At 43.2% G+C, this 24,674-nt stretch overlaps 1 protein-coding gene across 1 annotated transcript; it reads left to right on the top strand.

The window, feature by feature from the left end:
- The first annotated feature begins 451 nt into the window (after positions 1-451).
- Positions 452-23,284, top strand: LOC106574551 (heparan-sulfate 6-O-sulfotransferase 3-B). The gene is made up of 2 exons (XM_014150515.2): positions 452-1,797; positions 21,234-23,284. The coding sequence occupies exons 1-2, from the start codon at positions 1,229-1,231 to the stop codon at positions 22,015-22,017; spliced, it is 1,353 nt and encodes a 450-aa protein (XP_014005990.1). The 5' UTR covers positions 452-1,228; the 3' UTR covers positions 22,018-23,284.
- Positions 23,285-24,674: the final 1,390 nt, after the last annotated feature.

Here is a 24,674-nt window from a genome sequence, read left to right as displayed (position 1 = left end):
AGTGCCACTCCGACATTGCTCGTCCTAATATTTATATATTTCTTAACTCCATTCTTTTACTTTAGATTTGTGTATATTGTTGGGAATTGTTAGATATTACCACACTGTTGGAGCTAGGAATACAAGCATTTCACTACACCCGCAATAACATATGCTAAGTATGTGTATGTGACCAATAAAATGTGATTTGATTTGACACACACGCACACTAACGTAGTGGTTGCAAAGGTGCTTTGCTTTCCTATAATCTAGGTATTTTCTGTCGCTATTGGACCTGTCCAAGGTTCTGAAACGCTATAGCCTAGTATAGACCGTTCAGCTCAGCACAGGGCTCACTTTAAATCCAAGAAGACATACGACATTTGTTTGAAAGTCATGTAGTTAATATTGGGAATTTGATAAACCAGATGTTTGACATCAGAAACTCCTTTGCAAGCTGACGGAAAAGGAATTTGATGTCCACTCATGGGGCTGGCCGGTGTAGGCCTATAGGCATAATAATGTATCCCCCGTTTCGATTGGCTTAAAAAGTCATGTTTTAGTGTGAACATTGTTATGGTGGCCAATGGGTATTTCACGTAGGCTATGTTCATGGATTGGTTGATTTTACAGCAAGTGATAATAAATGATTGGTTCATATGTAGATGATTCTCTATCCTCCGCTTTCAATTTAATGCCCTGCGCACAGATGAACAATTGTTGTTGAGATGTTGACTTGAGCCGGCCTTAAGCGACACAAAATTATTATTTAAAAACATTGTCGTGGTGACGCAAAGGTGTAAAATTAACAGTGAACCGGTAGGCTATAGAGAGATGCATGGGCAGTGCGTGGCGCCTGGTGGTTAAGCTACTAATAACAGCGTGATGCATTTATGCGAGCTTGCACTCGCCGCCTCCGGACAGTGCTGTTGTAGAAGATGCTGAATCAGCCGCGCGCTCGTGAGATATACTGCCCTGGGTAGGCTATGTCTCCTTTTCAAATTTCACAAATGTCTCCCTTGCTTCTGACAATAGAAGACGATACATTGGCACAGCGTTGGGAATAGTTTATTATTACATTTTGCTGCTGGAAATAAATAGGCAGCCTGTCTAGAGAGATGTGCATCGCTCCAAAGGAGACATCAAGTTTGACAACTGTAACCATCTAGGCTACGATGAAGCAGGGTGCACGATGAGTTAGAGCATTTGGTTTGGCTGGAGACTTTATGTTACCGCTTATATCAATGGCATGACTATTTCAGCACGCACAATGGAGGATAAATCCAACAAACTCATTTTGATTCCGATACTGGCCGTGGTCTTCTTGATGATAGGCTATCAGTACATTTGTCCAGCCGGCAGTAACTCTTGTCGCTTCCTAACTGGGGACAAGTTGAGTGGAATGTTCCGCCAATATCACTCGGGGGACGACATTTACGCGTACCAAGAAGGGCTGGAGGAGGAGGGTTCCTCAAAAATTCTGTCCAAATTCAATTTTACTGACCGAGACCTTGAGCGACACGTGGATTTCAACATCAAAGGAGATGACGTTATAGTGTTCCTCCACATCCAGAAGACCGGTGGGACTACTTTCGGACGACACCTTGTCCGAAACATTCACCTCGAACAGCCCTGTGATTGTATGCCCGGACAGAAGAAATGTACCTGTCACCGCCCGGGCAAAGCGGAGTCCTGGCTTTTCTCCAGGTTCTCTACTGGCTGGAGTTGTGGTCTACATGCGGACTGGACCGAGCTGACTAACTGTGTGCCTGTAGTGATGAACAAGAAAGACAAGAAGGATGCTCAGAGGAACGGACGGTATGGGGTCTCAATTTGATTCTTGTTCCTGTAGCTAATCAGTAGAGCCTAAACTGTTTGTGGCCAGGAGAAACAGTGTGAGATGCAAGTGTATATTGACAGAATTCAATTCAGTGATCAGATAGGTTTGAAGGAATAATGTAGCCTATACTACATTTCTATAACAGGAACAATACCATGCAACAGGGGTGGAAACCTTGCCCTCAGGGGCTGCAGTGGGCAGGCTTTTGTTCCAACCCAGCATGAACACGGATTAAAATCGTTATGGTTTGTATTAAAATACTATGATTAGCCTCTCTTTTGAATAGAGCGTGCTAAAAGCTTGATTAAAGCATAGAAGACAAGGAGCTTGACTAAAGATATGAACAATTTCTCCCCTTGCACTCATGTTCCTGTTGAAAATGAATTTGCCCTTTTCTGAAGGCTTTAACAGGCAGTAGTTATCCTTACAGAGGGCTACTGTACATGACCCTTTCTAAATGGTTATAAACACATTATAAACACATTATAAACTGCCTCTATGTCAGGGTTATTCCATTTTGGGGTAGAAGGGCTGAAACACTTCTAGTTAAAAAATAAACAAGGTTTGTACTTTTGGGTTCTACTTGACATTACAATCATTTAATCTTCTTGTCTTTTTGTTGGTGCATTTGTCCTCTTGTTGGTCCTGATTCCATACTTCTGACTGTAGCTTTAGGATGTACTGTAACTATAGGGATAATACAAGTAGAGTACTGTAGATTATCCCCATGGTCTTTATTGGTATCAAGAGTTCAAAGATAATCAACGATTATGAGGGTGTTATAAAATACCATAAAGACTGAGATAGTAAAACCTGAAACAGTAAATCTGGTACAATGCACGTAAGTATTACAGAAATATGATCTGCTTGTATAAGAAGAATAAGCATGGAAATGAAACAGATCAAACGGTCAGACCAAAACCATGGCGCTGGTTTGTTAAAGTTCCAATGCAGTCATTTTAATCTCAATAACAAATCATTTCTGGGTAGCAATTAATTACCTTAATTTGAGAAATAAATCTCAAATGAAATGGTAAAAGATAAACAAAAATAGCTTGTTGGCATAGAGCAATTTCTCAACAAAAATATTTTCTAAGATTGTCTGGGAGTTGCCTGTGTGGAGATAACTGAAAACAAGCTGTTATTGGCAGAGAGGTTTGGAACTCTCTTTCTTATTGGTCTATTAACCTATTTTCCGCCTGGTGATGTCACCAGGCAGCCCAAAATACCATCCCACCAAAACAGGCTGAAATTTCAGGCAGCCTTTTGAAACTGCTCTTACAGTAAAGGGCACTATCACCATTTTCACAATTTCACAGTATTATTCCAACCTCATATTGTGGAAATATATATTAAACACATGAAAAGCATGTTTTTGACTGCACTGGGACTTTAACATGGGAAATTGAGAGGTTGTCACTCTGAGAGTCTCCATGCCTATAGGCTAGCTTGGAGCATCTATGGGGACATGATGGTCTTTAGTGGAGAGAGAGCTGCCATCTGTCTATTGTTGCTCACGGGTCATCTCACAGACACCCCATCATCTGGTCTCCCCTGGTCGAGGCTGTGTCAGGGCCGGTGCCAGGGCTCTGACAGCGTTGGCATTTCCAGGCAGTCCCCATGCAGCTCCAGAGCATGGGACGCTTCAGTCAGGCTAACGCATGAAAGGTCACATCAGATCCTGTCACATCAGACTAGTTTCATTGGTGCACCCAGCGTGGGTGAATGTGGATGTATCTCCTATTCCTAACCAACATGATCAGGATTAGGCTCTGCCCTAATGCTAAAATCCATCCATCCATCCATCCATCCGTTCAACCCTCCCTCCCTCCCTCCCTCCCTCCCTCCCTCCCTCCCTCCCTCCCTCCCTCCCTCCCTCCCTCCCTCCCTCCCTCCCTCCCTCCCTCCCTCCCTCCCTCCCTCCCTCCCTCCCTCATCCATCCATCCATCCATCCATCCACTCACCCACACATACATCCTTCCATCCCTCCCTCCCTTCTTGACTTCCGTCCTACTTTCCACATAATTTACCTTCACTTGACCAACCCCATCAGTGAGTCATGTGAGGTTACTGCCAATTACTAATAAGAGCACCGTGCCACAAAGTCCAGCATGGCATGCTGCTCACAGCAGAAACACACTGCTCCAACCTTAGAATCTGCTTCATTTGTCAGGTCTGCTCTTGCACAGTCAGCTGCAATGGTAGGAGAGAGAGAGAGAGAGAGAGAGAGAGAGAGAGAGAGAGAGGAGGCAAACCTCACTGTCTCACCCAAGTATAAAGCTAACATAATTACATGTTCTGGGTTCAATTTCATATCAGAACAATCAAATTCAAATTGCATTGAATCATCGTCTATGAACTGGAAAACTGCCCATTATCTTCGATAACAGTTTATTTTCTTCAATTCATTGAAAATGAATTGTCAAACCCTGAGGCTGAGGGACATGGCTTTGACTTAGAGCCTGTGAACATTGGCTAATGTGTTTCTTCCATAAAGAGACACCACTACTATATTAGACAATTATATTCTTAACGTTTTGCTTTGTTTTATAGGAGGAGAGATAAAACATCCTTCCCAGGACCCACAGCAGCCTAGTAGTCTAATAATATGGGTTTTGTGCACAAAATCCAGCACGCTAATGATTCAGCGTTGTCTTCCTCCTCCATGTTCCACTGGCACTGGGACCCAAAGCAGACCATGAGAAAATGAGAAAAAAAACATCTGGTGGCAAATTTCTGACATTAATCTTGTCCTGCACTTAAGTCAATTCCTCATCCGTTAAATCCCTCAGCTCAAGATTCCCATCTGAAGAGAAGGCTGTTTTATGTAAGCTCCTCTCCCGGTTAGTTCAGAGGGTAGATTGAAATTCTAACTGTATTTACAGGGAATTTCACATGACCCTGTCACAACCCATTTCACAAACACATATAACAAGGAAGTCACATCCGATAGGATGAAAATGAATAAGAATAAGTCATTAAAACAAAATAAAACGGATAATATATGATCAGAAGGTGATTATCAGTCGAGGTGTAGCAGCAGGTGTCTTCATGTACAGCAGATGTCTCACACTTCGGGGTGTGTGTGTGTGTTCCAGACACTCGGTATAGATCAGCAACACGCACGCATGCAAACACACACACGCACGCAAACCTTCTTCACACATCATTAGACTCAGCATCCTGGTCCTGACACTCAAATACCCTTTGTTTTTCTTCGCAGAAGGCAAGAGAGAGAGAGGTATGATTTCCGACATGAATTAGCCAAGTTGGTAAAAGGTAACTCTGTCATTAGTGTGTTCTCTCTGTGTAGTTTCTATAGACCTGCTATTAACTAGACCAGGGCTTCCCAAACTCAGTCCTGGGGCCTCCCAGGGGTGTACGTTTGGGGTTTTGCTCTAGCACGACACAGCTGATTCAAAGAATCAAAGCATGATGATGAGTTGGTTATTTGAATCAGCTGTGTAGTGCTTGGGAAAAACCAAAACATGCACCCATGGGGAAACCCTGAACTAGACCAAAGGTCCATTCCGTTATTATTTTCCATAGAAGTTGGTCAATTGATCATATGCCTTAATAAAGTCTTGTGTCAGCAACACTTTCTCCCAGCAATTGACTGGGAAGTCTTTCAAAAAACCAATGAGTCGTTGGTTAGGATCATATTCCAAAAATGTATCAGTCCCTAATCAGAACATGCCAAAACGTAATATATTCCATTGTAATGTAATATCATGCATTCTGCAGAGGTATTCAGAGGATAGTAGTAATCTCCACACTCCTTTACGGGAGATTAGAGATTACATCGTTTTATCATCTGGAGGCAGATTAAGGAGCAGATCCCGATTTATACACAAACTTGTTGTTCTTCACGCGTATGTATTGCACGCCACTAAAGCCCCGGATACAAGCCTGTTGTTCTTCATGTGTATGTATTGCACGTCGCTAAAGCCCCGGATACAAGCCTGTTGTTCTTCATGTGTATGTACAGCACGTCGCTAAAGCCCCGGATACAAGCCTGTTGTTCTTCATGTGTATGTACAGCACGTCGCTAAAGCCCCGGATACAAGCCTGTTGTTCTTCATGTGTATGTACAGCACGTCGCTAAAGCCCCGGATACAAGCCTGTTGTTCTTCATGTGTATGTACAGCACGTCGCTAAAGCCCCGGATACAAGCCTGTTGTTCTTCATGTGTATGTACAGCACGTCGCTAAAGCCCCGGATACAAGCCTGTTGTTCTTCATGTGTATGTACAGCACGTCGCTAAAGCCCCGGATACAAGCCTGTTGTTCTTCATGTGTATGTACAGCACGTCGCTAAAGCCCCGGATACAAGCCTGTTGTTCTTCATGTGTATGTACAGCACGTCGCTAAAGCCCCGGATACAAGCCTGTTGTTCTTCATGTGTATGTACAGCACGTCGCTAAAGCCCCGGATACAAGCCTGTTGTTCTTCATGTGTATGTACAGCACGTCGCTAAAGCCCCGGATACAAGCCTGTTTCTACTTGTTCCTTTCCCCTCTCTTTTTCTGTCTTATCATGAGGTGTTTTGAGTACACAGGTTTCGCGACAGAGATTCTGTGTGCGTGGTATTACAGTAACAGCTGTGTGTGTGTGAGTGTGTGTGTGTGTGTGTGTGTGTGTGTGTGTGTGTGTGTGTGTGTGTGAGGTGAGGTGAGTGCTGCGTGTAACTCACCCAAGACGACCCAGAGGATTGGAAGTGACTTATTTAGAAGAAAACAACTGCTACGATGAACACGTCAAGCTACTGTAAATACTAATACTCCAGGGTTGAGTACTAGAGTAGTAGCACGCCATTGGCTGTGTCAAAGAATTTCAAAATACTTCTGTCTGACTCTGAATTGCTCTAATATAAGGTAATTTGAAATAGAGACATAACTTGACTGTTTTCATGTCTCCGTACCAAGTTATTTTCTGAGAAGCAATCAGGACATGCTCATAAGTGACATGTGATCTGTGTCTGTAGACCAGTGTTGTGGTTCCATGTATTACTGTATGTAGTTCCATAAGCAGTACATGGTCTTTCTGATAACTGTGATAAAGAGAAAGGTGACATGCTGACTACTACAATCCTGACAGGCTACTGTGCTCCTGACTTGTATAGTTTATCTTTAGGAAATGTCCAAGTCTTTGTAACAAAAGCAGGTTTCTGTCAATTGAGAAATATGCACTGCTGTGTGCTGGGGCGAAAGTGAAGGCTGAAATACATTGTGGTCCAAGTAACTCACTGGAGAGACCATTATTCTTTGGTGTCTCCCCGCCTACCCACCGTCCCTCGCCCTCTTCCTCTCACCCTCGCCCTCCTTCTCCCACTCCCCTCTCTCTCTCTCAATTCAATTCATTGGGCTTTATTGGCATGGGAAACATGTTTACATGGTCAAAGCAAGTGAAATGTATAAACAAAAGTTTATCTCTCTTTCTCTATCTCTCTCTCTCTGTCACACACACACTACCCAAGATCTACCCGGTAAATCTCTCATTTTACTCCACTGTCTCCACACCAGTATCCCTGGGGCTTTCCTGTAGCTCCCGAAATAGCATCCCAGATCTGAGACCATCAGAGAGCCACAGTTAGCCCTCGCTCTTTCTCTCTCTCTCTCTCTCTCTCTCTCTCTCTCTCTCTCTCTCTGTCTCTCCCTCTCTCTATCTGTCTGTCTCTCTCTCTCTGTCTATTCAATCTGAAATGGATCTCTGTGCTGTATCGAGTAACATACCTTCTCTGCCTATTCTCCCGTGGGCTTGTAATGGACTGCACATTGTACTGTGGATGTGCAGTAAGTGTGTGGATATTTGTGTGTGTGCGTGCGTGCGTGTGTGTGTGTGTGTGTGTGTGTTGGCACGAGGGCGTGTGTGGGTATAGAAAGGTATTCTATTATCACCTCATGTAACAACTGGCAGAGCATTCCAGTAGAGGAAGTGATCTGTTCAGTTACGTTCACTAATTGCTCAATTAATATGCAAAACTCTATTTAATCCAACAGCATCAGCTAAACGAGTGGTGTTAAGTTATCACAGCGTCTCTAAAGGAAACAAGGATTTCACACACAGCTGTTCACGCTTGGCTAGCACATAGCATCTTTCCCTGCATTAAATGAGTGTTGCATCAGCATTCACTCTTCATCTGTGGAGAGAGACTATACACGCCGTCGAACAGAAGAGAGTGAAGGAGTGATCCGATTGGTCCCTAATACAGTTGAAGCGGAAGTTCACATACACCTAGGTTGCAGTCATTAAAACTCGTTTTTCAACCACTCCACAAATTTCTTGTTAACAAACTATAGTTTTGGCAAGTCGGTTAGGACGTAATTTTTCCAACAATTGTTTACAGACAGATTATTTCACTTATAATTCACTGTATCACAATTCCAGTGGGTCAGAAGTTTACATACACTAAGTTGACTGTGCCTTTAAACAGCTTGGAAAATTCCCGAAAATGATGTCATGGCTTTAGAAGCTTCTGATAGGCAATTGACATCATTTGAGTCAATTGGAGGTGTACCTGTGGATGTATTTCAAGGCCTACCTACAAACTCAGAGCCTCTTTGCTTGACATCATGGGAAAATCAAAAGAAATCAGCCAAGACCTCAGAAAAACAATTGAACTCCTCCACAAATGGGTCTTCCAAATGGACAATGACCCCAAGCATACTTCCAAGGTTGTGGCAAAATGGCTTAAGGACAACAAAGTCAAGGTATTGGAGTGGCCATCACAAAGCTCTGACCTCAATCCTATAGAAAATTTGTGGGCAGAACTGAAAAAGCATGTGCTAGCAAAGAGGCCTACAAACCTGACTCGGTTATACCAGCTCTGTCAGGAGGAATGGTCCAAAATTCACACAACTTATTGTGGGAAGCTTGTGGAAGGCTCCCCGAAACGTTTTACCCAAGTTAAACAATTTAAAGGCAATGCTACCAAATACTAATTGAGTGTATGTAAACTTCTGGCCCACTGGGAATGTGATGAAAGAAATAAAAGCTGAAATAAATCATTCTCTCAACTATTATTCTGACATTTCACATTCTTAAAATAAAGTGGTGATCCTAACTGACCTAAGACAGGGCATTTTTACTAGGATTAAATGTTAGGAATTGTGAAAAAGTGAGTTTAAATGTATTTGACTAAGGTGTATGTAAACTTCAGACTTCAACTGTACATGGTGACAGTCATTTACATTCAGGAAGAGAAACATTGGTTCTGTCCCAAATGGAACGCTACTCCCTATATAGTGCACTACTTCTGACCAGGGCCCATGGTGCTCTGGTTAAAACTAGTGACCTTTAGGGAATAGGATGATATTTGGGACTCACCCACTGAGAGAGATACACTAACAGTCCCATTCTGCCTAGTGTGAGCTCTGACGTTACCTGATGCTCTGTATCAAACATACTTAGTGAGCTCAGTTGTCATAATTGGGGCTAGTTTGATTTTTTTACCTGACCATGATGTTCTCTGGGCTCTAGTCATTACAAGTGAATTACCCCAACAACATCTTCCAATCCTGGAACTACAAAATCTGGAACTACAAAATCAATCTCACACTAGAGTGAATTAATCTGTTCACTCCCACACTTGGCTGTACAGGCCGGGGACAGTGCTGAGAGTGTGAATGGACAAGAGGTCAGTCTGACCGCTAGAACTGGAATGAGTTTCATTCTATTTCTAGGATCTGACCTTACTCTACAGACAGCTCAGGCAGGTATTTCAACTCCTGTGGAGTTGTCCTCCCTGCAGTCTCTAAGACGGGGCTGTGTATATATAGTATCTATGCTCTTTTATCCATCACTTATCATATCATTCTCTGCCTCTTTTTTGTGACTTCTCCCTCTCACCCTCTGTTTGTATTTTTCTTAGACCCTATGGTGCAGCGAGGGTTTATAATGTAGAGCTCCAGCTCTTTGTTGTGTCGTTGTGTCTGTGGGTCTCCCTGTCCCTCTCTGCCTCTTCTTCTGTAACTTTCTCTCTCTCTCTCTCTCTCTCTCTCTCTCTCTCTCTCTCTCTCTCTCTCTCTCTCTCTCTCTCTCTCTCTCTCTCTCAGTGAGGGTTCATTAAGTAGATCTCTAGACCAGACTAGGGAGGATATCTCCTACGGTCTGGCTGCTGGCAGTAGTCACACAGCTCCACATGGCTCTGGCTCAATGGGCACACTGATGATCCAACTCCCATCTGATCGTTTCCCACACTAATATAACTCCCATACTGACATTCAAATATTCTGAAAGAAATGTTTAGGCGATGTGATTTTATGTGTTATCTTCAGTTCCCTGCTTTGACCATCTTTCAGGCCCCTACAGTAAGCATTGAATTAATCTGCCACTAAGTATAGTAACATTACCAGTGGTTGGTTGGTTAATGGTTCATGGGAAATGGTTGATTGCCGGTTAGTGATCAGTTAGTTAGTGGTTAGCTCTGATATGTCTTCATTCTCTATCTTTCTTGTTCTTGTCTCACCGTTGGCCTGCTGCCTCTACCAATCCCAACGTGCTTGATAACAACACGACACTCTGCACGGTTCACGGACACCACCTCCATTCCCAGCAGCATATTCCACCTCTTGCAGGGGGGCCCGGGGAGCAGGAGGTCACAAACTCACACCCTCTGGGTCTCCTGCAGGGAAGCTAATTCACACACCAGAAAGGGGTGTCGGAGGGTGTTTGAGGGTGTTACGTTTGGGAATAGGACAACCGATTGGGTTATTGTGAAGATGAAAGTGTACGATAGAAAATGGTACGCCTCGTGTAGCCTATGTGGGTGAATGTAGCTTCAGTGTGGTGTTTAGTGACACCTTTGAATTGGATTTGCACTGGCTGTGTGGTACACTCCCCGAGAACCATCAACACCCTAGCTTCAGTGTGAAGTAGAAACATCCATCTCTTTCAAACCGCTTATCTACCCGTATGACACAATATGGCGGAAGTAAGGGTAGCGTAGGAACGCTAGTACACAAGTACCAGGTCAGGCAACTGTGATTTATGAAAATGTCTGATGAACTTATTCACCTCATTGGATTGGAATCACAGACAGTAGTCTCAGTTTGGCCAAACTTCCTATGGGGGGACAGTGCACAGACTTAAAACAGTCAACACAGTAGTAGAGTAAGAGATGGTGCTGCAGTGGATAGCAGCCATTTTGCAGGCTCCTGACTAATTCTTTTTTGTTGTTGTGCATAACGTGTTCGCCATAATTTCCTATGAACGAAAACAACTTCTGGACAGAACAGCGACCACTAACCTTGATTTGGATGACAATTTATACTTCGATGATTCGACAGCTCTGGACTTGCTGCTTACTCCAGACCAGGCGCTAATCCCCGGGACATGAAAGAGAAAGTGACAGCGCAAGACAGGCAGACGAGCCGCCATCCTGACGAGATTATGTTGACGAGGAAATAAACCGCCTTTACCCTCTGTTCTATTGGCGAACGTACAGTCACTAGAGAACCAACTGAACTTTAATATTCAATGTTTCTCAAAGTCGTGGCTGAACAAGGACATGGATAATATACAGTGCATTCAGAAGGATTTCGACCCCTTGACATTTTCCACAATCATCTCAGCAGCACTCCACCAATCAGGCTTTTATGGTAGAGTGGCCAAGCAGAAGCCACTGCTCAGTAAAAGGCACATGACAGCCCGCTTGGAGTTTGCCAAAAAGCACCTAAAGGACTCTCAGACCATGATAAACACGATTCCCTGGTCTGATGAAACCCAAGATTGAACTCTTTGGCCTGAGTGCCAAGTGTCACATCTGGAGGAAACCTGGCACCATCCCTACGGTGAAGCATGGTGGTGGCAGCATCATGCTGTGGGGATGATCTTTCAGCGGCAGGGACTGGGAGACTAACCAGGATCGAGGGAAAGATGAACGGAGCAAAGTGCCGAGAGATCCTTGATGAAAACCTGCACCAGAGTGCTCATGACCTCAGACTGGGGAGAAGCTTTACCTTCCAACAGGAGAACGACCCTAAGCACACAGCCAAGTCAACGCAGGAGTGGCTTCGGGACACGTCTCTGAATGTCCTTGAGTGGCCCAGCCAGAGCCCGGACTTGAACCCGATCGAACATCTCTGGAGAGACCTGAAAATAGCTGTGCAGCGATGCTACCCATCCAACCTGACAGAGCTGGAGAGGATCTGCAGACAAGAATGGGAGAAACTCCCCAAATACAGGTGTGCCAAGCTTGTAGCATCATACCCTAGAAGACTCGAGGCTGTAATTGCTGCCAAAGGTGCTTCAACAAAGTACTGAGTAAAGGGTCCGCACTGCTCTGATTCAGAGGGGTTAAATGCAGAAGACACATTTCAGTTGAATACATTGAGTTGTACAACTGACTAGGTATCCCCCTTTCCATTTCAGTTTTTTATCTTTAATGCAGACTATACTATTTACCAAGAGAGTTTTCATCTACATTTTTCATGGCTATCCATTTGCCACTACAAACCGATGCTGGCACTAAGACTGCACTCAATGAGCTGTATAGGGCAATAAGCAAACAAGAAAATGTTCATACAGAGGCGGTGCTTCTAATGGCTGGTGATTTTAAAGCAGGGAAACGGAAATTAGTTTACCTTCATTTTTACCAGCATATCACCTGTACAACTAAATGCAACAAAAATCTACATCACATTTACTCCACACACAGAAACTCATACAAGGCTCTTGCCCTCCCTTTGGCAAGTCTGACCAAAACTCTATCCTCCTGATTCTTGCTTACAAGAAAAAATTCAAACATGAAATACCAGTGATGCCCTCAATACGGAAGTGGTCCAATGAAGCGGATGCTAAGCTACAGGACTGTTTCGCTAGCACAGACTGGAATATGTTCTGAATCCTACTATGCCGGCTCTGACGGATGTGGCAGGTTTAGCAAACTATCACGGATTAAAAAGGTAAACCAAGCCGCGAGCTGCCCAGTCACGTGAGCATACCAGATGAGCTAAATGCCATCTATGTTCACTTCGAGGCAAGCAACACTGAACTAGTGTTGTCACAATACCATCATTTTGACTTCAATACCAGACTTAGTACCACAATACTCAATACCATCACGACACTCGATACCAAAACGATACCAAAACGATACCACGGTAAAAAATAAGGCATATTAGCCAATGCCACAGAATGGCACCTGTACCAGACAGATAAACTCAGCTACTGCTCTGTTAAATGGTTGGTCATCTTTTTGAGCACTTTTTTTTTTTTTTTTTTACATCAACATATTTCAGAGACAGCCTGAATTAATCAATTATACAATGATACAATCAATTAGACATTTATTTGTTTACCAATCTAACTACATAATGGTAATAATTTATTTGAATGGTAAATCTCTGTGGATAAATTCTGTAAATCACCATGTAGCCTTATCCACAAAACTGGTGAATACATATTCAACAGGAGTGTGTTGAGTTATTGAGCTTGTTTTAGCAGATTTCATGGGGCTACAGATGGCAAACAAGCTTATTTTATAAAAATGTGCACTGTCTCTTTAACCAGTAATAACGTCATTCACAATGCAGTTAGTTCGCTAATGAGAGACCGAATAAGTGAATGAATAATATTTTGGCAATCAGCTTTGAAATCAGCATATTTTGCTGATTACATTTTGCTGATCACAAACAAAGGACTAGGGTAGTGAATTGATGTCAGATTTATCTGTAAGCTAGCAAGGAAAGTTATCCTACAAAGCTGGATGCAACCGGTATTTCATTGTAAAGTGTTCTAGCCTTGTATAGACATTGTTTTGTGAACAATAATTAAAAGTTTCAACATTTCTACAGGCAGTGTCGCATTATTCAAGTGTGTTAACTTCTGTGCAGCATGAGTGGGTATCTAACATAATGCCGCCCAGACTCCCAGTGCAGGTTAGCAATGAGTAAGTGGAACTGGCACGCTATAATAAGGGGTCGGCTGTGCTTATAGACAGAATTGATCCGTGAGACACAATTGACAGAAGTACCGAAAGTAACATAAATTCTAGCACCTAGTATCGAAAAAGTACAAAAGTTTTGGTATACCGTGCAACACTAGTCTGAACCATGCATGAGTGCACCAGCTGTTCCGGACGACTGTGTGAACTTGCTCTCCGTAGCCAATGTGAGTAAGTCCTTTAAACAGGTTAACATTCACAAGGCTGCATACTCATAGCATGCGCTGACCAGCTGGCAAGTGTCTTCACTGCTATTTTCAACCTCTCTCTGACCAAGTCTGTAATACCTACATGTTTCAAGCAGACCACCATAGTCCCTGTGCCCAAGAACGCCAAGGTAACCTGTTTAAATGACTATCGCCCCGTAGCACTCATCTGTAGCCATGAAATGCTTTGAAAGGCTGGTCATGGCTCACATCAACAGCATCATCCTTAAAAGTTTCTACAGCTGCACCATTGAGAGCATCTTGACTGGCTGCATCACCACTTGGGATGGCAACTGCTTGGCATACGACCGCAAGGCACTACAGAGGGATGTGCATACGGCCCAGTACATCACTGGGGCCGAGCTCCCTACCATCCAGGACCTCTATACCAGGCGGTGTCAGAGGAAGGCCCTAAAAATTGTCAAAGACTTCAGCCACCCATAGACTGTTCTCTTTGCTACTACACGGCAAGCGGTGCCGATAGCTTTTATCCCCAAGCCATAAGACCGCTAAATAGTTACCCAAATAGCTACCCGCACTATCTGCATTTTCCCTTTTTGAACTAACTCTTTTGACACATTACATACACTGCTGCTACTAATTATTATATATCCTGTTGCCTAGTCACTTTAACCCTACTATATGTACAGTTGAAGTCGAAGGTTTACATACACCTTAGCCAAATACATTTAAGCTCAGTTTTTCACAATTCCTGACATTTAATCCGAGTAAAAATTCACTGTCTGAGGTCAGTTAGGATCACCACTTTATTTTAAGAATGTGAAATGTCAGAATAATAGTAGAGAGAATGATTTATTTCAGCTTTTATTTGTTTCATCGCATTCCCAGTGGGTCAGAAGTTTACATACACTCAAATAGTATTGCTTTAAAATTGTTTAACTTGGGTCAAACGTTTCGGGTAGCCTTCCACAAGCTTCCCACAATAAGTTGGGTGAATTTTGGCCCATTCCTCCTGACAGAGCTGGTGTAACTGAGTCAGGTTTGTAGGCCTCCTTGCTCGCACACGCTTTTTCAGTTCTGCCCACAAATTTTCTTTGGGATTGAGGTTAGGGCTTTGTGATGGCCACTCAAATACCTTGACTTTGTTGTGCTTAAGCCATTTTGCCACAACTTTGGAAGTATGCTTGGGGTCATTGTCCATTTGGAAGAGCCATTTGTGGAGGAGTACAACTGTTTTTCTGAGGTCTTGGCGGATTTCTTTAGATTTTCCCATTATGTCAAGCAAAGAGGCTCTGAGTTTGAAGGTAGGCCTTGAAATACATCCACAGGTACACCTCCAATTGACTCAAATTATGTCAATTAGCGTATCAGAAGCTTCTAAAGCCATGACATAATTTTCGGGAATTTTCAAAGCTGTTTAAAGGCACAGTCAACTTGGTGTACGTAAACTTCTGACCCACTGGAATTGTGATGCAGTGAATTATAAGTGAAATAATCTGTCTGTAAACAATTGTTGGAAAAATTACTTGTGTCATGTACAAAGTAGATGTCCTAACCGACTTGCCAAAACTATAGTTTGTTAACAAGAAATTTCGTGGAGTGGTTGAAAAACAAGTTTTATTGACTCCAACCTAAGTGTGTGTAAACTTCTGACTTCAACTGTACATATCTACCTCAATTACCCCTTTTCATCGACTGGTACCCTGTGTATATGGCCAAGTTATCGTTACTCATAGTGCATTTATTCCTCTTGCTATTCTTTTTTTTATTAAGAATCTCTCTCCATTGTTGGGTAAGTAAGCATTTCACTGTTAGTCTACACCTGTTGTTTATGAAGCATGTGACAAATACAATTGTATTTGATTTGAGCCATTTTCCAGTAAGTGACTCAATTCCACCTCATCAAGCCAGTGTGTGTCCTTAATGGTAATGAATGAGAATTGTCTTGGCTAATATTGATCCCATGTTCCTCATTTCCTCTACGGCGTGAGTTCCTTGAAAGCCTAAGCAGGCGATGGGGAGGTGAGGGGAGGCAAGGGGGGAGACAGCAAGAGCGTCAAGTTCGCCCCACACACTCAGGGAAATCAATGAGAGGCTGTCTGCGCTGCAGATGAAGGAGACTTGGAGATCAGGCCATAAGAGGTGCATAGACATAGAAATCGAATTCTAGGTCTATGGGAATACAAGGTGTTTCAACAACTATTGCTCCTGTTTTAAGTGTCCCATCCATTCATTTACGTTAGTCATTGAGTGCTTTGTCTGATATAGCAGCATACTGTTTTCTTAGAGTTGTATTTTTTTAATCATATGAGTTTGTCCAAGTATCTTCCCGACTATCATGGGTCCGAGTACCCATAACACCCTCTGTTTCCCTCAGACATTTCTAAACCAGAGAAATGTGTCAAAAAGGTCAGCAGACACTGCAGACACTGGATAGTTTACTAAAGGCCAGTGGATACAAGTCCAGCCGTGTTAAATGCCATAAGCCAACTTCGCCCATTTCGTTTTTTTATATTTGACCAATTATCTTTATTCAACCATCCATCAGACAGACACTGGGAGTCCTGGCAGGGCAGTATTGATTGCTTGTCCAGAGTGCCCAGAGTGTTTCTATGCACTGTTGAAATGGTCAGTTATGAATGATTGAGAGACACTCATCTTATTAGGGTGGATAGAGACCTCTCTCTGCCGCTGGGTCAGATGCATCCGAAATGGCACCCTATTCCCTATACAATCCACTACTTTTGTCAAATAAGTGCACTACATGGAATAGGGTGCCATTTTAGACACAGCCATTGCATTGACCATTCCAGAAGATGAGGAGGGGTGTTCTTCTGAATGAAAATGATTATGTAGTAGTGAATTACGTTGTTGCTCATTTACATACTTTCCCAAAATTGCGTGATTTACTATTTTATCTCAATAAATATTAGTGACTATTTGTAAATTATATCGGCTTCCTCCAGTGCATGTTCATATTCCTTGTTGCAACACAATTTGAATTGTAGTTACACAGGGATTTTGTGAGAGCAACACAGAGAGGAGCTGGGCTAATTTGCCTGCACTTCTCTGAGCTCTGTGGAAATAGTAGTTTGTTTCTCAATGAAGTCATCAGACAGGATCAGTCCTCCAGTCGCGCTAATAGAATCCGAGCTGTCTCATTCCATTATGGAAACCCAGTAGAAATCACAGATATTCATTAGAGGAGTAGCAACCCGCTACAGCTGTTTAAACAGTGGGAGGGAGTTGTAGTGTAGACAGTCATCTAAGGTCAGGGTTAAAGTACCGATTTGAGGATGGTAAGCTAGATCTGTCCATGTACCTGCAGCGTTTAACCTTTTACTGCAGTGGGCTGAATAAGGGAGTGTTTCTTGGTAGTCTTAATAAAAGAAGACACATGCACCATGTCAGATATAGAGTTGAAATGTATTACATTTTGAGTTTGCATCCCAATATTACACTTCATATACATAATGGAATACTGAAAAATATAAAAACCGTTTGACATAAACCCACCAGATTTTCTGTGTTAAAAAAACAATGTTTATTAATTATGAAATTATGAAAAATATGAATAGCATTCTACCCATGAGGCCACTATGTCATTTGACTGCAGGAAAGGTCTACACAGAGGAAATGGAGAAGATTCCCCATGTAATGAGAATGTTTAGTTGGCACGATGTCCCATTTTAGTTGGGTAGAAATGATTGGGAACAAAGTGGCTGCCAGCTAAACTCTCTTTTTGTCACCATATGCAAGTGGACCCTAAGCATTGTTTGAGTGTCATTTATAAGGGATCATAATATATGTATAAGCACACAGAGTATATACGATTTGGCGTTAAATAGTTTGAGTTTCACATTTTCAGCTTGTTTTATATAGATTTCATCCCCTTTTAAAGATGACTGGCGCTAACACTGTAAAGCAAGCCCTCAGGCTCTGGTCAGCTTCAAGTGACGAGTTCTTTCTGTGCTGTAGAAATGAAACAAGTATACTGAACAAAAATATAAATGCAACACACAGCAATTTCAACAATTTAAGTGAGTGACAGTTCGCATAAGGAAATCAGTCAATTGATATTAATTCGTTAGGCATTCATTTCAGCATGCCAATTGCACACTCCCGCAAAACTTGAGACATCTGTGGCGTTGTGTTGTGTGACAAAACTGCACATTTTAGAGTGGCCATTTATTGTCCCCAGCACAAGGTGCACCTGTGTAATGATCATGCTGTTTAATTAGCTCTTGATATGCCACACCTGTCAGGTGGATGGATTATCTTGGCAAAGGCTCACTATGTAAACTAATTTGTGCACAAAATCTGAGAGAAATAAGCTTTTTGTGGGTATGGAAAATGTCTGAGATCTTTTATTTCAGCTCATGAAACATGGGACCAACACTTTACATGTTGCGTTTATATTTTGGTTCAGTATATATGTAAATGCTTGGAGTGTAGCCAGTCTGTAAGTCAACATCCATCCTACTACAGAATATGATCTTCGCCCAAGTCAATTACATGCCAAACGTGTGCATGTTGAAACAAAGTGTGCGTGCACTGTTGTTTTGCACAGTAAGATAAAGCTGAACACTCAATTGTTTGATGACGGACTCTATTAACTGTTGACTGATGCCCCGACCTTCCCAACCACTCTGTCCCTCGAACACACACGCACGCACGCACACACACACTCGCACGCACGCACACACACACACAGACGAGTAATCGGAGCGCTTTGACATTCACCCATTCATGTCAATAGGTCACTATGAAAGAATAGGCCTGTCCTGTGGTTGGCGGCCCAGGTGTAGGATCTTAATTGGACCAGTATTGTCACAACAAAATAATCCTGCAGCAACAGGATTTGAACGGTTAGTCCATAATGTTTCTTGAACAGTGGTTAGGCTATTAGCTGCTCAAAATGTAGTAACATGAAAAGTGAAATACTGTTAATATAACTGTGCGTTAGTGTGGGTTTTCTGTGATTTTATGCAAATCATGAAACTCATCTGCATTTCCCGTGGTGCAGGAAAATTCTCAGCAACAAAAGAGTGATCAAATAAAGATCCTACATCTGTAGGTGATGGAGGTCTAAAATGCCCTCTTCCCAGAAACACTGTGTAGGCAGCAGCTCTGGGAGTGTGTGTCCATCTCTCTGTACAGCTCTGGGAGTGTGTGTCCATCTCTCTGTACAGCTCTGGGAGTGTATGTCCATCTCTCTGTACAGCTCTGGGAGTGTGTGTCCATCTCTCTGTACAGCTCTGGGAGTGTGTGTCCATCTCTCTGTACAGCTCTGGGAGTGTGTGTCCATCTCTCTGTACAGCTCTGGGAGTGTGTCCATCTCTCTGTACAGCTCTGGGAGTGTGTGTCCATCTCTCTGTACAGCTCTGGGAGTGTGTGTCCATCTCTCTGTACAGCTCTGGGAGTGTGTCCATCTCTCTGTACAGCTCTGAGAGTGTGTCCATCTCTCTGTACAGCTCTGGGAGTGTGTGTCCATCTCTCTGTACAGCTCTGGGAGTGTGTGTCCATCTCTCTGTACAGCTCTGGGAGTGTGTCCATCTCTCTGTACAGCTCTGGGAGTGTGTGTCCATCTCTCTGTACAGCTCTGGGAGTGTGTGTCCATCTCTCTGTACAGCTCTGGGAGTGTGTGTCCATCTCTCTGTACAGATCTGGGAGTGTGTGTCCATCTCTCTGTACAGCTCTGGGAGTGTGTGTCCATCTCTCTGTACAGCTCTGGCAGTGTATCCATTTCTCCCCACACACTCAGTGCCAGTTTAATTCATTTACAGCCTGTGCTGTGGTCGAATATCCATTACGACTTGGAGTGTGTGTGTGTGAGTGTGTGCGTGTGTGTGTGCGTGTGTGTGCGCGTGTGTGTGTCATGAGAAAAAAACGTTGTTAGGATCTATTTCTGCTGACACATTAAAATCTCGGTCGATGGTAGTCTGCCACCTGACAATAATCTCCTAATTACCTTTGAGGGTGGTGTGTGTGTCCCCTGCACCAAAAGGTCAACAGTCAGATGGTTCTTTAAATGGCAGTCACAGAGCCATTATTACCACTTCAGTGGTGCAGACTGACATTTCTCTTTCCTTAATTACCCCTAAGAGTTTTGGTAGAAATCAATATTTGTTCATCAGTATAGAGACAACATCTGACGTACTCTGACTCCTCAACGCCACTGCTCACCGTTGAGAAAGTCCTGTTCAAGCAATTCAGTTTCTGTTCAGGCAAAAATGTTAGCAATTCAGTGTTGACTATGGTATCTATCGCATGAAGTGTCTGTTCCTTCTCCGTCAAGTATTCCCATCTGATTCAGAATGTACAAGTGAATGCTTTGTTGAAGCTTCGTCTCCTCTGGCAGGCTCAACTCTTTTCCTACCCGCTCCTCATAAAATCTCTAGCAGCTCGCCGTTAGGAACCTCTGAGTGAAAACAAGCAGCGCTCTACGTTTGACACAGTCTGACTCCATGCAAGATCTTTATTTTGCCGTGTAGCTGCAGCTTTCAAGGTTTTAGTCTTGATCTCAATTCTCAAACTCCTGTCGTACCTGTCGGGGGGGGGTTCCATTTTTTTTTCCAGTGCCCAAAACGGTTCCCCTACTTTATTTGACTACGGGATAATGTAGAAAATACTGCAGTGCGGTGTGATCTGTACTAGAAGAAGTGTTTCTATATACTACACTCATCTTTAGCCTATATTCCCTTTTTTGATTTAGAAGAAATCCTCCAGGGATTGGATGTTCGATAAGTTAATCGTTTTCAGAAAAAGGACAGTATGCTACTTAGCGCAACATGCTACTTAAATGTAGCTATTTGTTATGTAGTGAAAGGAAGGTACCGAGGTATGCATATTCAGGAGCTAGGGAGGCCTAGCAATAGGATGAGAAATATCTCTTATTCAGTATTAAAAATGAGATAGCCCACTGAGCTCTCAGCTCATTTGGATCACTGTTTAGAGAGAGCGTTATTAGAGTTTCCTATCTTCTAATGCTGGCTATTTTTACATGTGAGAAATATTATATTTTCTTCATTCTTTTCATCGCCCCATTTCCACCTTTTTTCTCTCTACATCGTCAAATAATTATAGCTCATTGCCACCTGCTAGCTCATCAGTGAGTGTTAGATAGAGGGAGGGAAAGTGAAAGACGTGTGCCAGTCTCACTCTCTCTAACTCTCCCACTTCTCCCACTTCCCAGTTCTGTCATTACAGATTGGAGAGCACGGAGGAAAGGAGACAAGGAAAGGAGACATGGAAAGGAAGGAAGTATTGAAACTAATGTCTCTTTCTGTCTTTGCTGCTGCAGGAACTTCTACTACATCACCATGCTGAGGGACCCTGTCTCCCGCTACCTGAGCGAGTGGAAGCACGTGCAGCGCGGCGCCACCTGGAAGACAGCCCTGCACATGTGTGACGGCCGCTCTCCCACCCAGGACGAACTGCCCGCCTGCTACAGTGGCGACGACTGGACCGGGGTCACGCTGACCAACTTCATGGACTGCCCTTCCAACCTGGCCAACAACCGGCAGGTCCGCATGCTGGCCGACCTCAGCCTGGTGGGCTGCTACAACGTCTCCACCATCACCGCCGGCGCCGAACGGGAGCGCGGCCGCGTCCTACTAGCCAGTGCCAAAAACAACCTCCGCAACATGGCCTTCTACGGCCTGACCGAGTTCCAGCGCAAGACGCAGTACCTATTTGAGCGGACGTTCGGCCTGCGCTTCATCCAGGCTTTCACGCAGATCAACAGCACGCGGGCGGCCAGCGTGGGGGTGGGGGAGGGGTCTCTGCGGCGACGCATCGAGGGGCTCAACGCCCTGGACGTGGAGCTGTACGAGTACGCCAAGGAGCTGTTCCTCCGGAGGTACCAGTACAGCCGCCAGACACAGCACCGGGAGCAGAGGCTGAGGAGGAGGCAGGAGAGGCAGGAGGAGAGGCAGGAGGAGAGGCAGTGGCTACTCCAGCACAGAGCCCCCATCTCCAAAGCCAGGAGGGAGGAGGAGGAGAGGGAGATAGAGGGGTTGGAAGGGGAGGAGGTGGGAGGTGTAGCCACCACAGAGGACTACAGCAGCCAGGTGGTGAGATGGTGAGGCCGTAACACCCATGCAAGGACTAGTACTTCCTGTCAGTTTCCCTCTCTCTCTCTCTCTCTCTCTCTCTCTCTCTCTCTCTCTCTCTCTCTCTCACTCCCTCTCCCTCTCCCTCTCTCTCTGTCTTGGGCTGCCCAATGGTGTCTTAATCTTTCAGATTGTATTTATTATTACTATGTATTAGGATGTGGTCAACTTTTGTTTCTCCTCTCATGCAGAGTTTATTGTGTGTGTTCATTTTCTAATGCTTGTCTGTTCTTCAGAGTAGGTGAACAACTCTAGGGTGTCAAATGGACATTCTACAAGATTTGATCAGAATCTCCATGGGACTGTACGTAAACAAAATTAGCGCCTCAGGATTCTTGAAAGTAATGTGGTTCGCTTAGGGTTGCAAAGGGAGGGTGTATTACTGGAAACTTTCGAAGTTTACCAGTAAACTATCAGGATTTTGGTAGCTTTCTTTTTGTATTTTATCAGATGACATCTACTGGCCATTTTGGGTACTTCAGATTATCACAGGTGTCAGTAATTATCTATGGCCCTCTATGTGGCCTTATCACATGTAAAATGTATAAAATAATCAAGTAAGATGATTCTAAAATAAGAAATTAAATGAAAAACCTGTAAAATATTATCCTAATATAAACCATCAACTTAGTGAATGCCATTGGTGTTTAATAAGAGGGTTTCAGCATTAAACACCTTTATATTTTTTCACACACTTTTATTTATTTTACAATGTCTTTGTTGTAAATGTTTTGGCGCCAAAGTGGTGGCAGTTGTGAAAAAAGTCAATAGTTGGAAGAGTTGCAGAGTTAAATGAAAATAATGCCATTCTTAATTAGATGCTTTTTTTCCATTAATGACGCTATTTTCTCTTGAACCATGTGGTCTATCCACTAAAAACTCATGGACAATATGGACACAGATATATAAAAAAAATGAATATAAATATTTTTAAAGTTATTTGAGTAAATTACCAAAGTTACCAAAGATTACATTTTAATTACCAAAATTACTGAAGATTCCGGTAACTTAGCTTTACAACATAGGACTTGCTCATGATTTCTAAAGTAAGATATGCTAGTAAATAACACAATAAATTATTATTAACCACCCTCCCATACTTTGGTTATTTAGGACAGGACGTGTATTAGTTTACCTTGTAAGTTTGCTTTCCAACTATGAGTTAGTATGTACAGTATGATGGTATTCAAGACATTCACCTGTAAGAAATGTGCATTAAATGTACGCAGCATACCACTGATTTCCAAGCTTTCCAAAAGCTGTCCTCTTTTCTGCTTCCGTTCATATTGTGTGTTAATCATGACAAAGAGAAGCCTTGATGACATCCACTTCTCTTTGCACGCTTTCCCTGTCAAATCCACGAACGCACACACGCACACACACTCACACGTCCACACACACGCACACGAACACACACACACACACTCACTGTGTGATGGAACTCTGTTTAAGATGTTAGAAATAAACACCGGGGGGCACAATAGGCTGGCTGTCTGAACCAATTAGAGCCCTCTTACATCATGGTGGTGTAGAGCCGCCGTTAGCCATTAGTTGTGGTTACAGGCAGTTCAGGGTGAAATGAAGCGTTTAAAGTGCGATTGAGCTCGACTCCAACGCAGCACAATTAAGAGTAGGCTATCTGAATATCTTTCTCCTTCATCAGGGTACATAGTCACTCTGGGGATTTCTACATACCAGAGAGGCTGGTGTGATGTGATGAAGAGAGAACAGAACCAGTGATGTATGGAGGAGGAGGAGGGAGGGGAGGAAGAGGAGGGAGGGGAGCAGGAGGAAGTCAGTGTGTTCTTACCCCAAAATAGCCTCTCTTCAGCCCAGCTGCAGTTCTCAGGCTATCTAATTGCTATCGCAGAAGGAGAGAGAGAAGAGACTTATTGAGGTCAATAATTCTACAACCATCATTACTTCTTATCAAGTCAACCCAGTAACAGTGAGAGAAGTTGTTTTTCTCCATAACTACTACCATGCACTACTCTGAATAACACTTAGAATGTGAAGCTTTTTTTTAAAAAGCAGTGTGATTCCAGTAGAAATCCATTATTGCAAGAATTCAGACAAAAATAAACCTGTGTCAAGTCCACCGCTTCTCCAAATGGCACTTGTTCTAAACGTAGGAGCTCTATCACTTTTACAATCATTAACATGAGCGAGCACTGTGAAATGGTTAGTGAAGCATAAAGGGATATGACATATGGCATTCAGTAGAATCGTTTGGTGCCATAATTTCTAAAGAACAAGCTATCCAGTCACTCCTCTTGTTTTCTGAAGATCTCTCACTGTTGATTGAAATGGGTCATTCCGGTGGTTCTGGTTTGACTAATTTACCTGAAATATACATTGAAATGAAATGCAGACAGCCCTGAACCACATGGAGTCCTTATACTCAGTACACTTATGTCATATGCATCATATTATGTAGAACTGATGTTTGGGAATCCGACTTTTTAACATTTTTTATAGTAAAGTATCTGTGGTCCGTAGAGATGCCTGTAAAAACAAAGGCTTTGTCGACTTACATTCCAGTTGACTTATATGGGAAGGGCGGGTGCTGATCGAAAGACAAGTGGTTATCGAGAAACGTGAAAATATGTGGATAGAAAGGGAGGTGTGCA

The sequence above is a fragment of the Salmo salar genome, chromosome ssa16 (assembly GCF_905237065.1).
Source record: "Salmo salar chromosome ssa16, Ssal_v3.1, whole genome shotgun sequence".
Taxonomy (NCBI): Eukaryota; Metazoa; Chordata; class Actinopteri; order Salmoniformes; family Salmonidae; genus Salmo; species Salmo salar.
The sequence above is the reverse complement of the archived record's forward strand: the minus strand, read 5'-3'. Positions and strand labels throughout refer to the sequence as shown.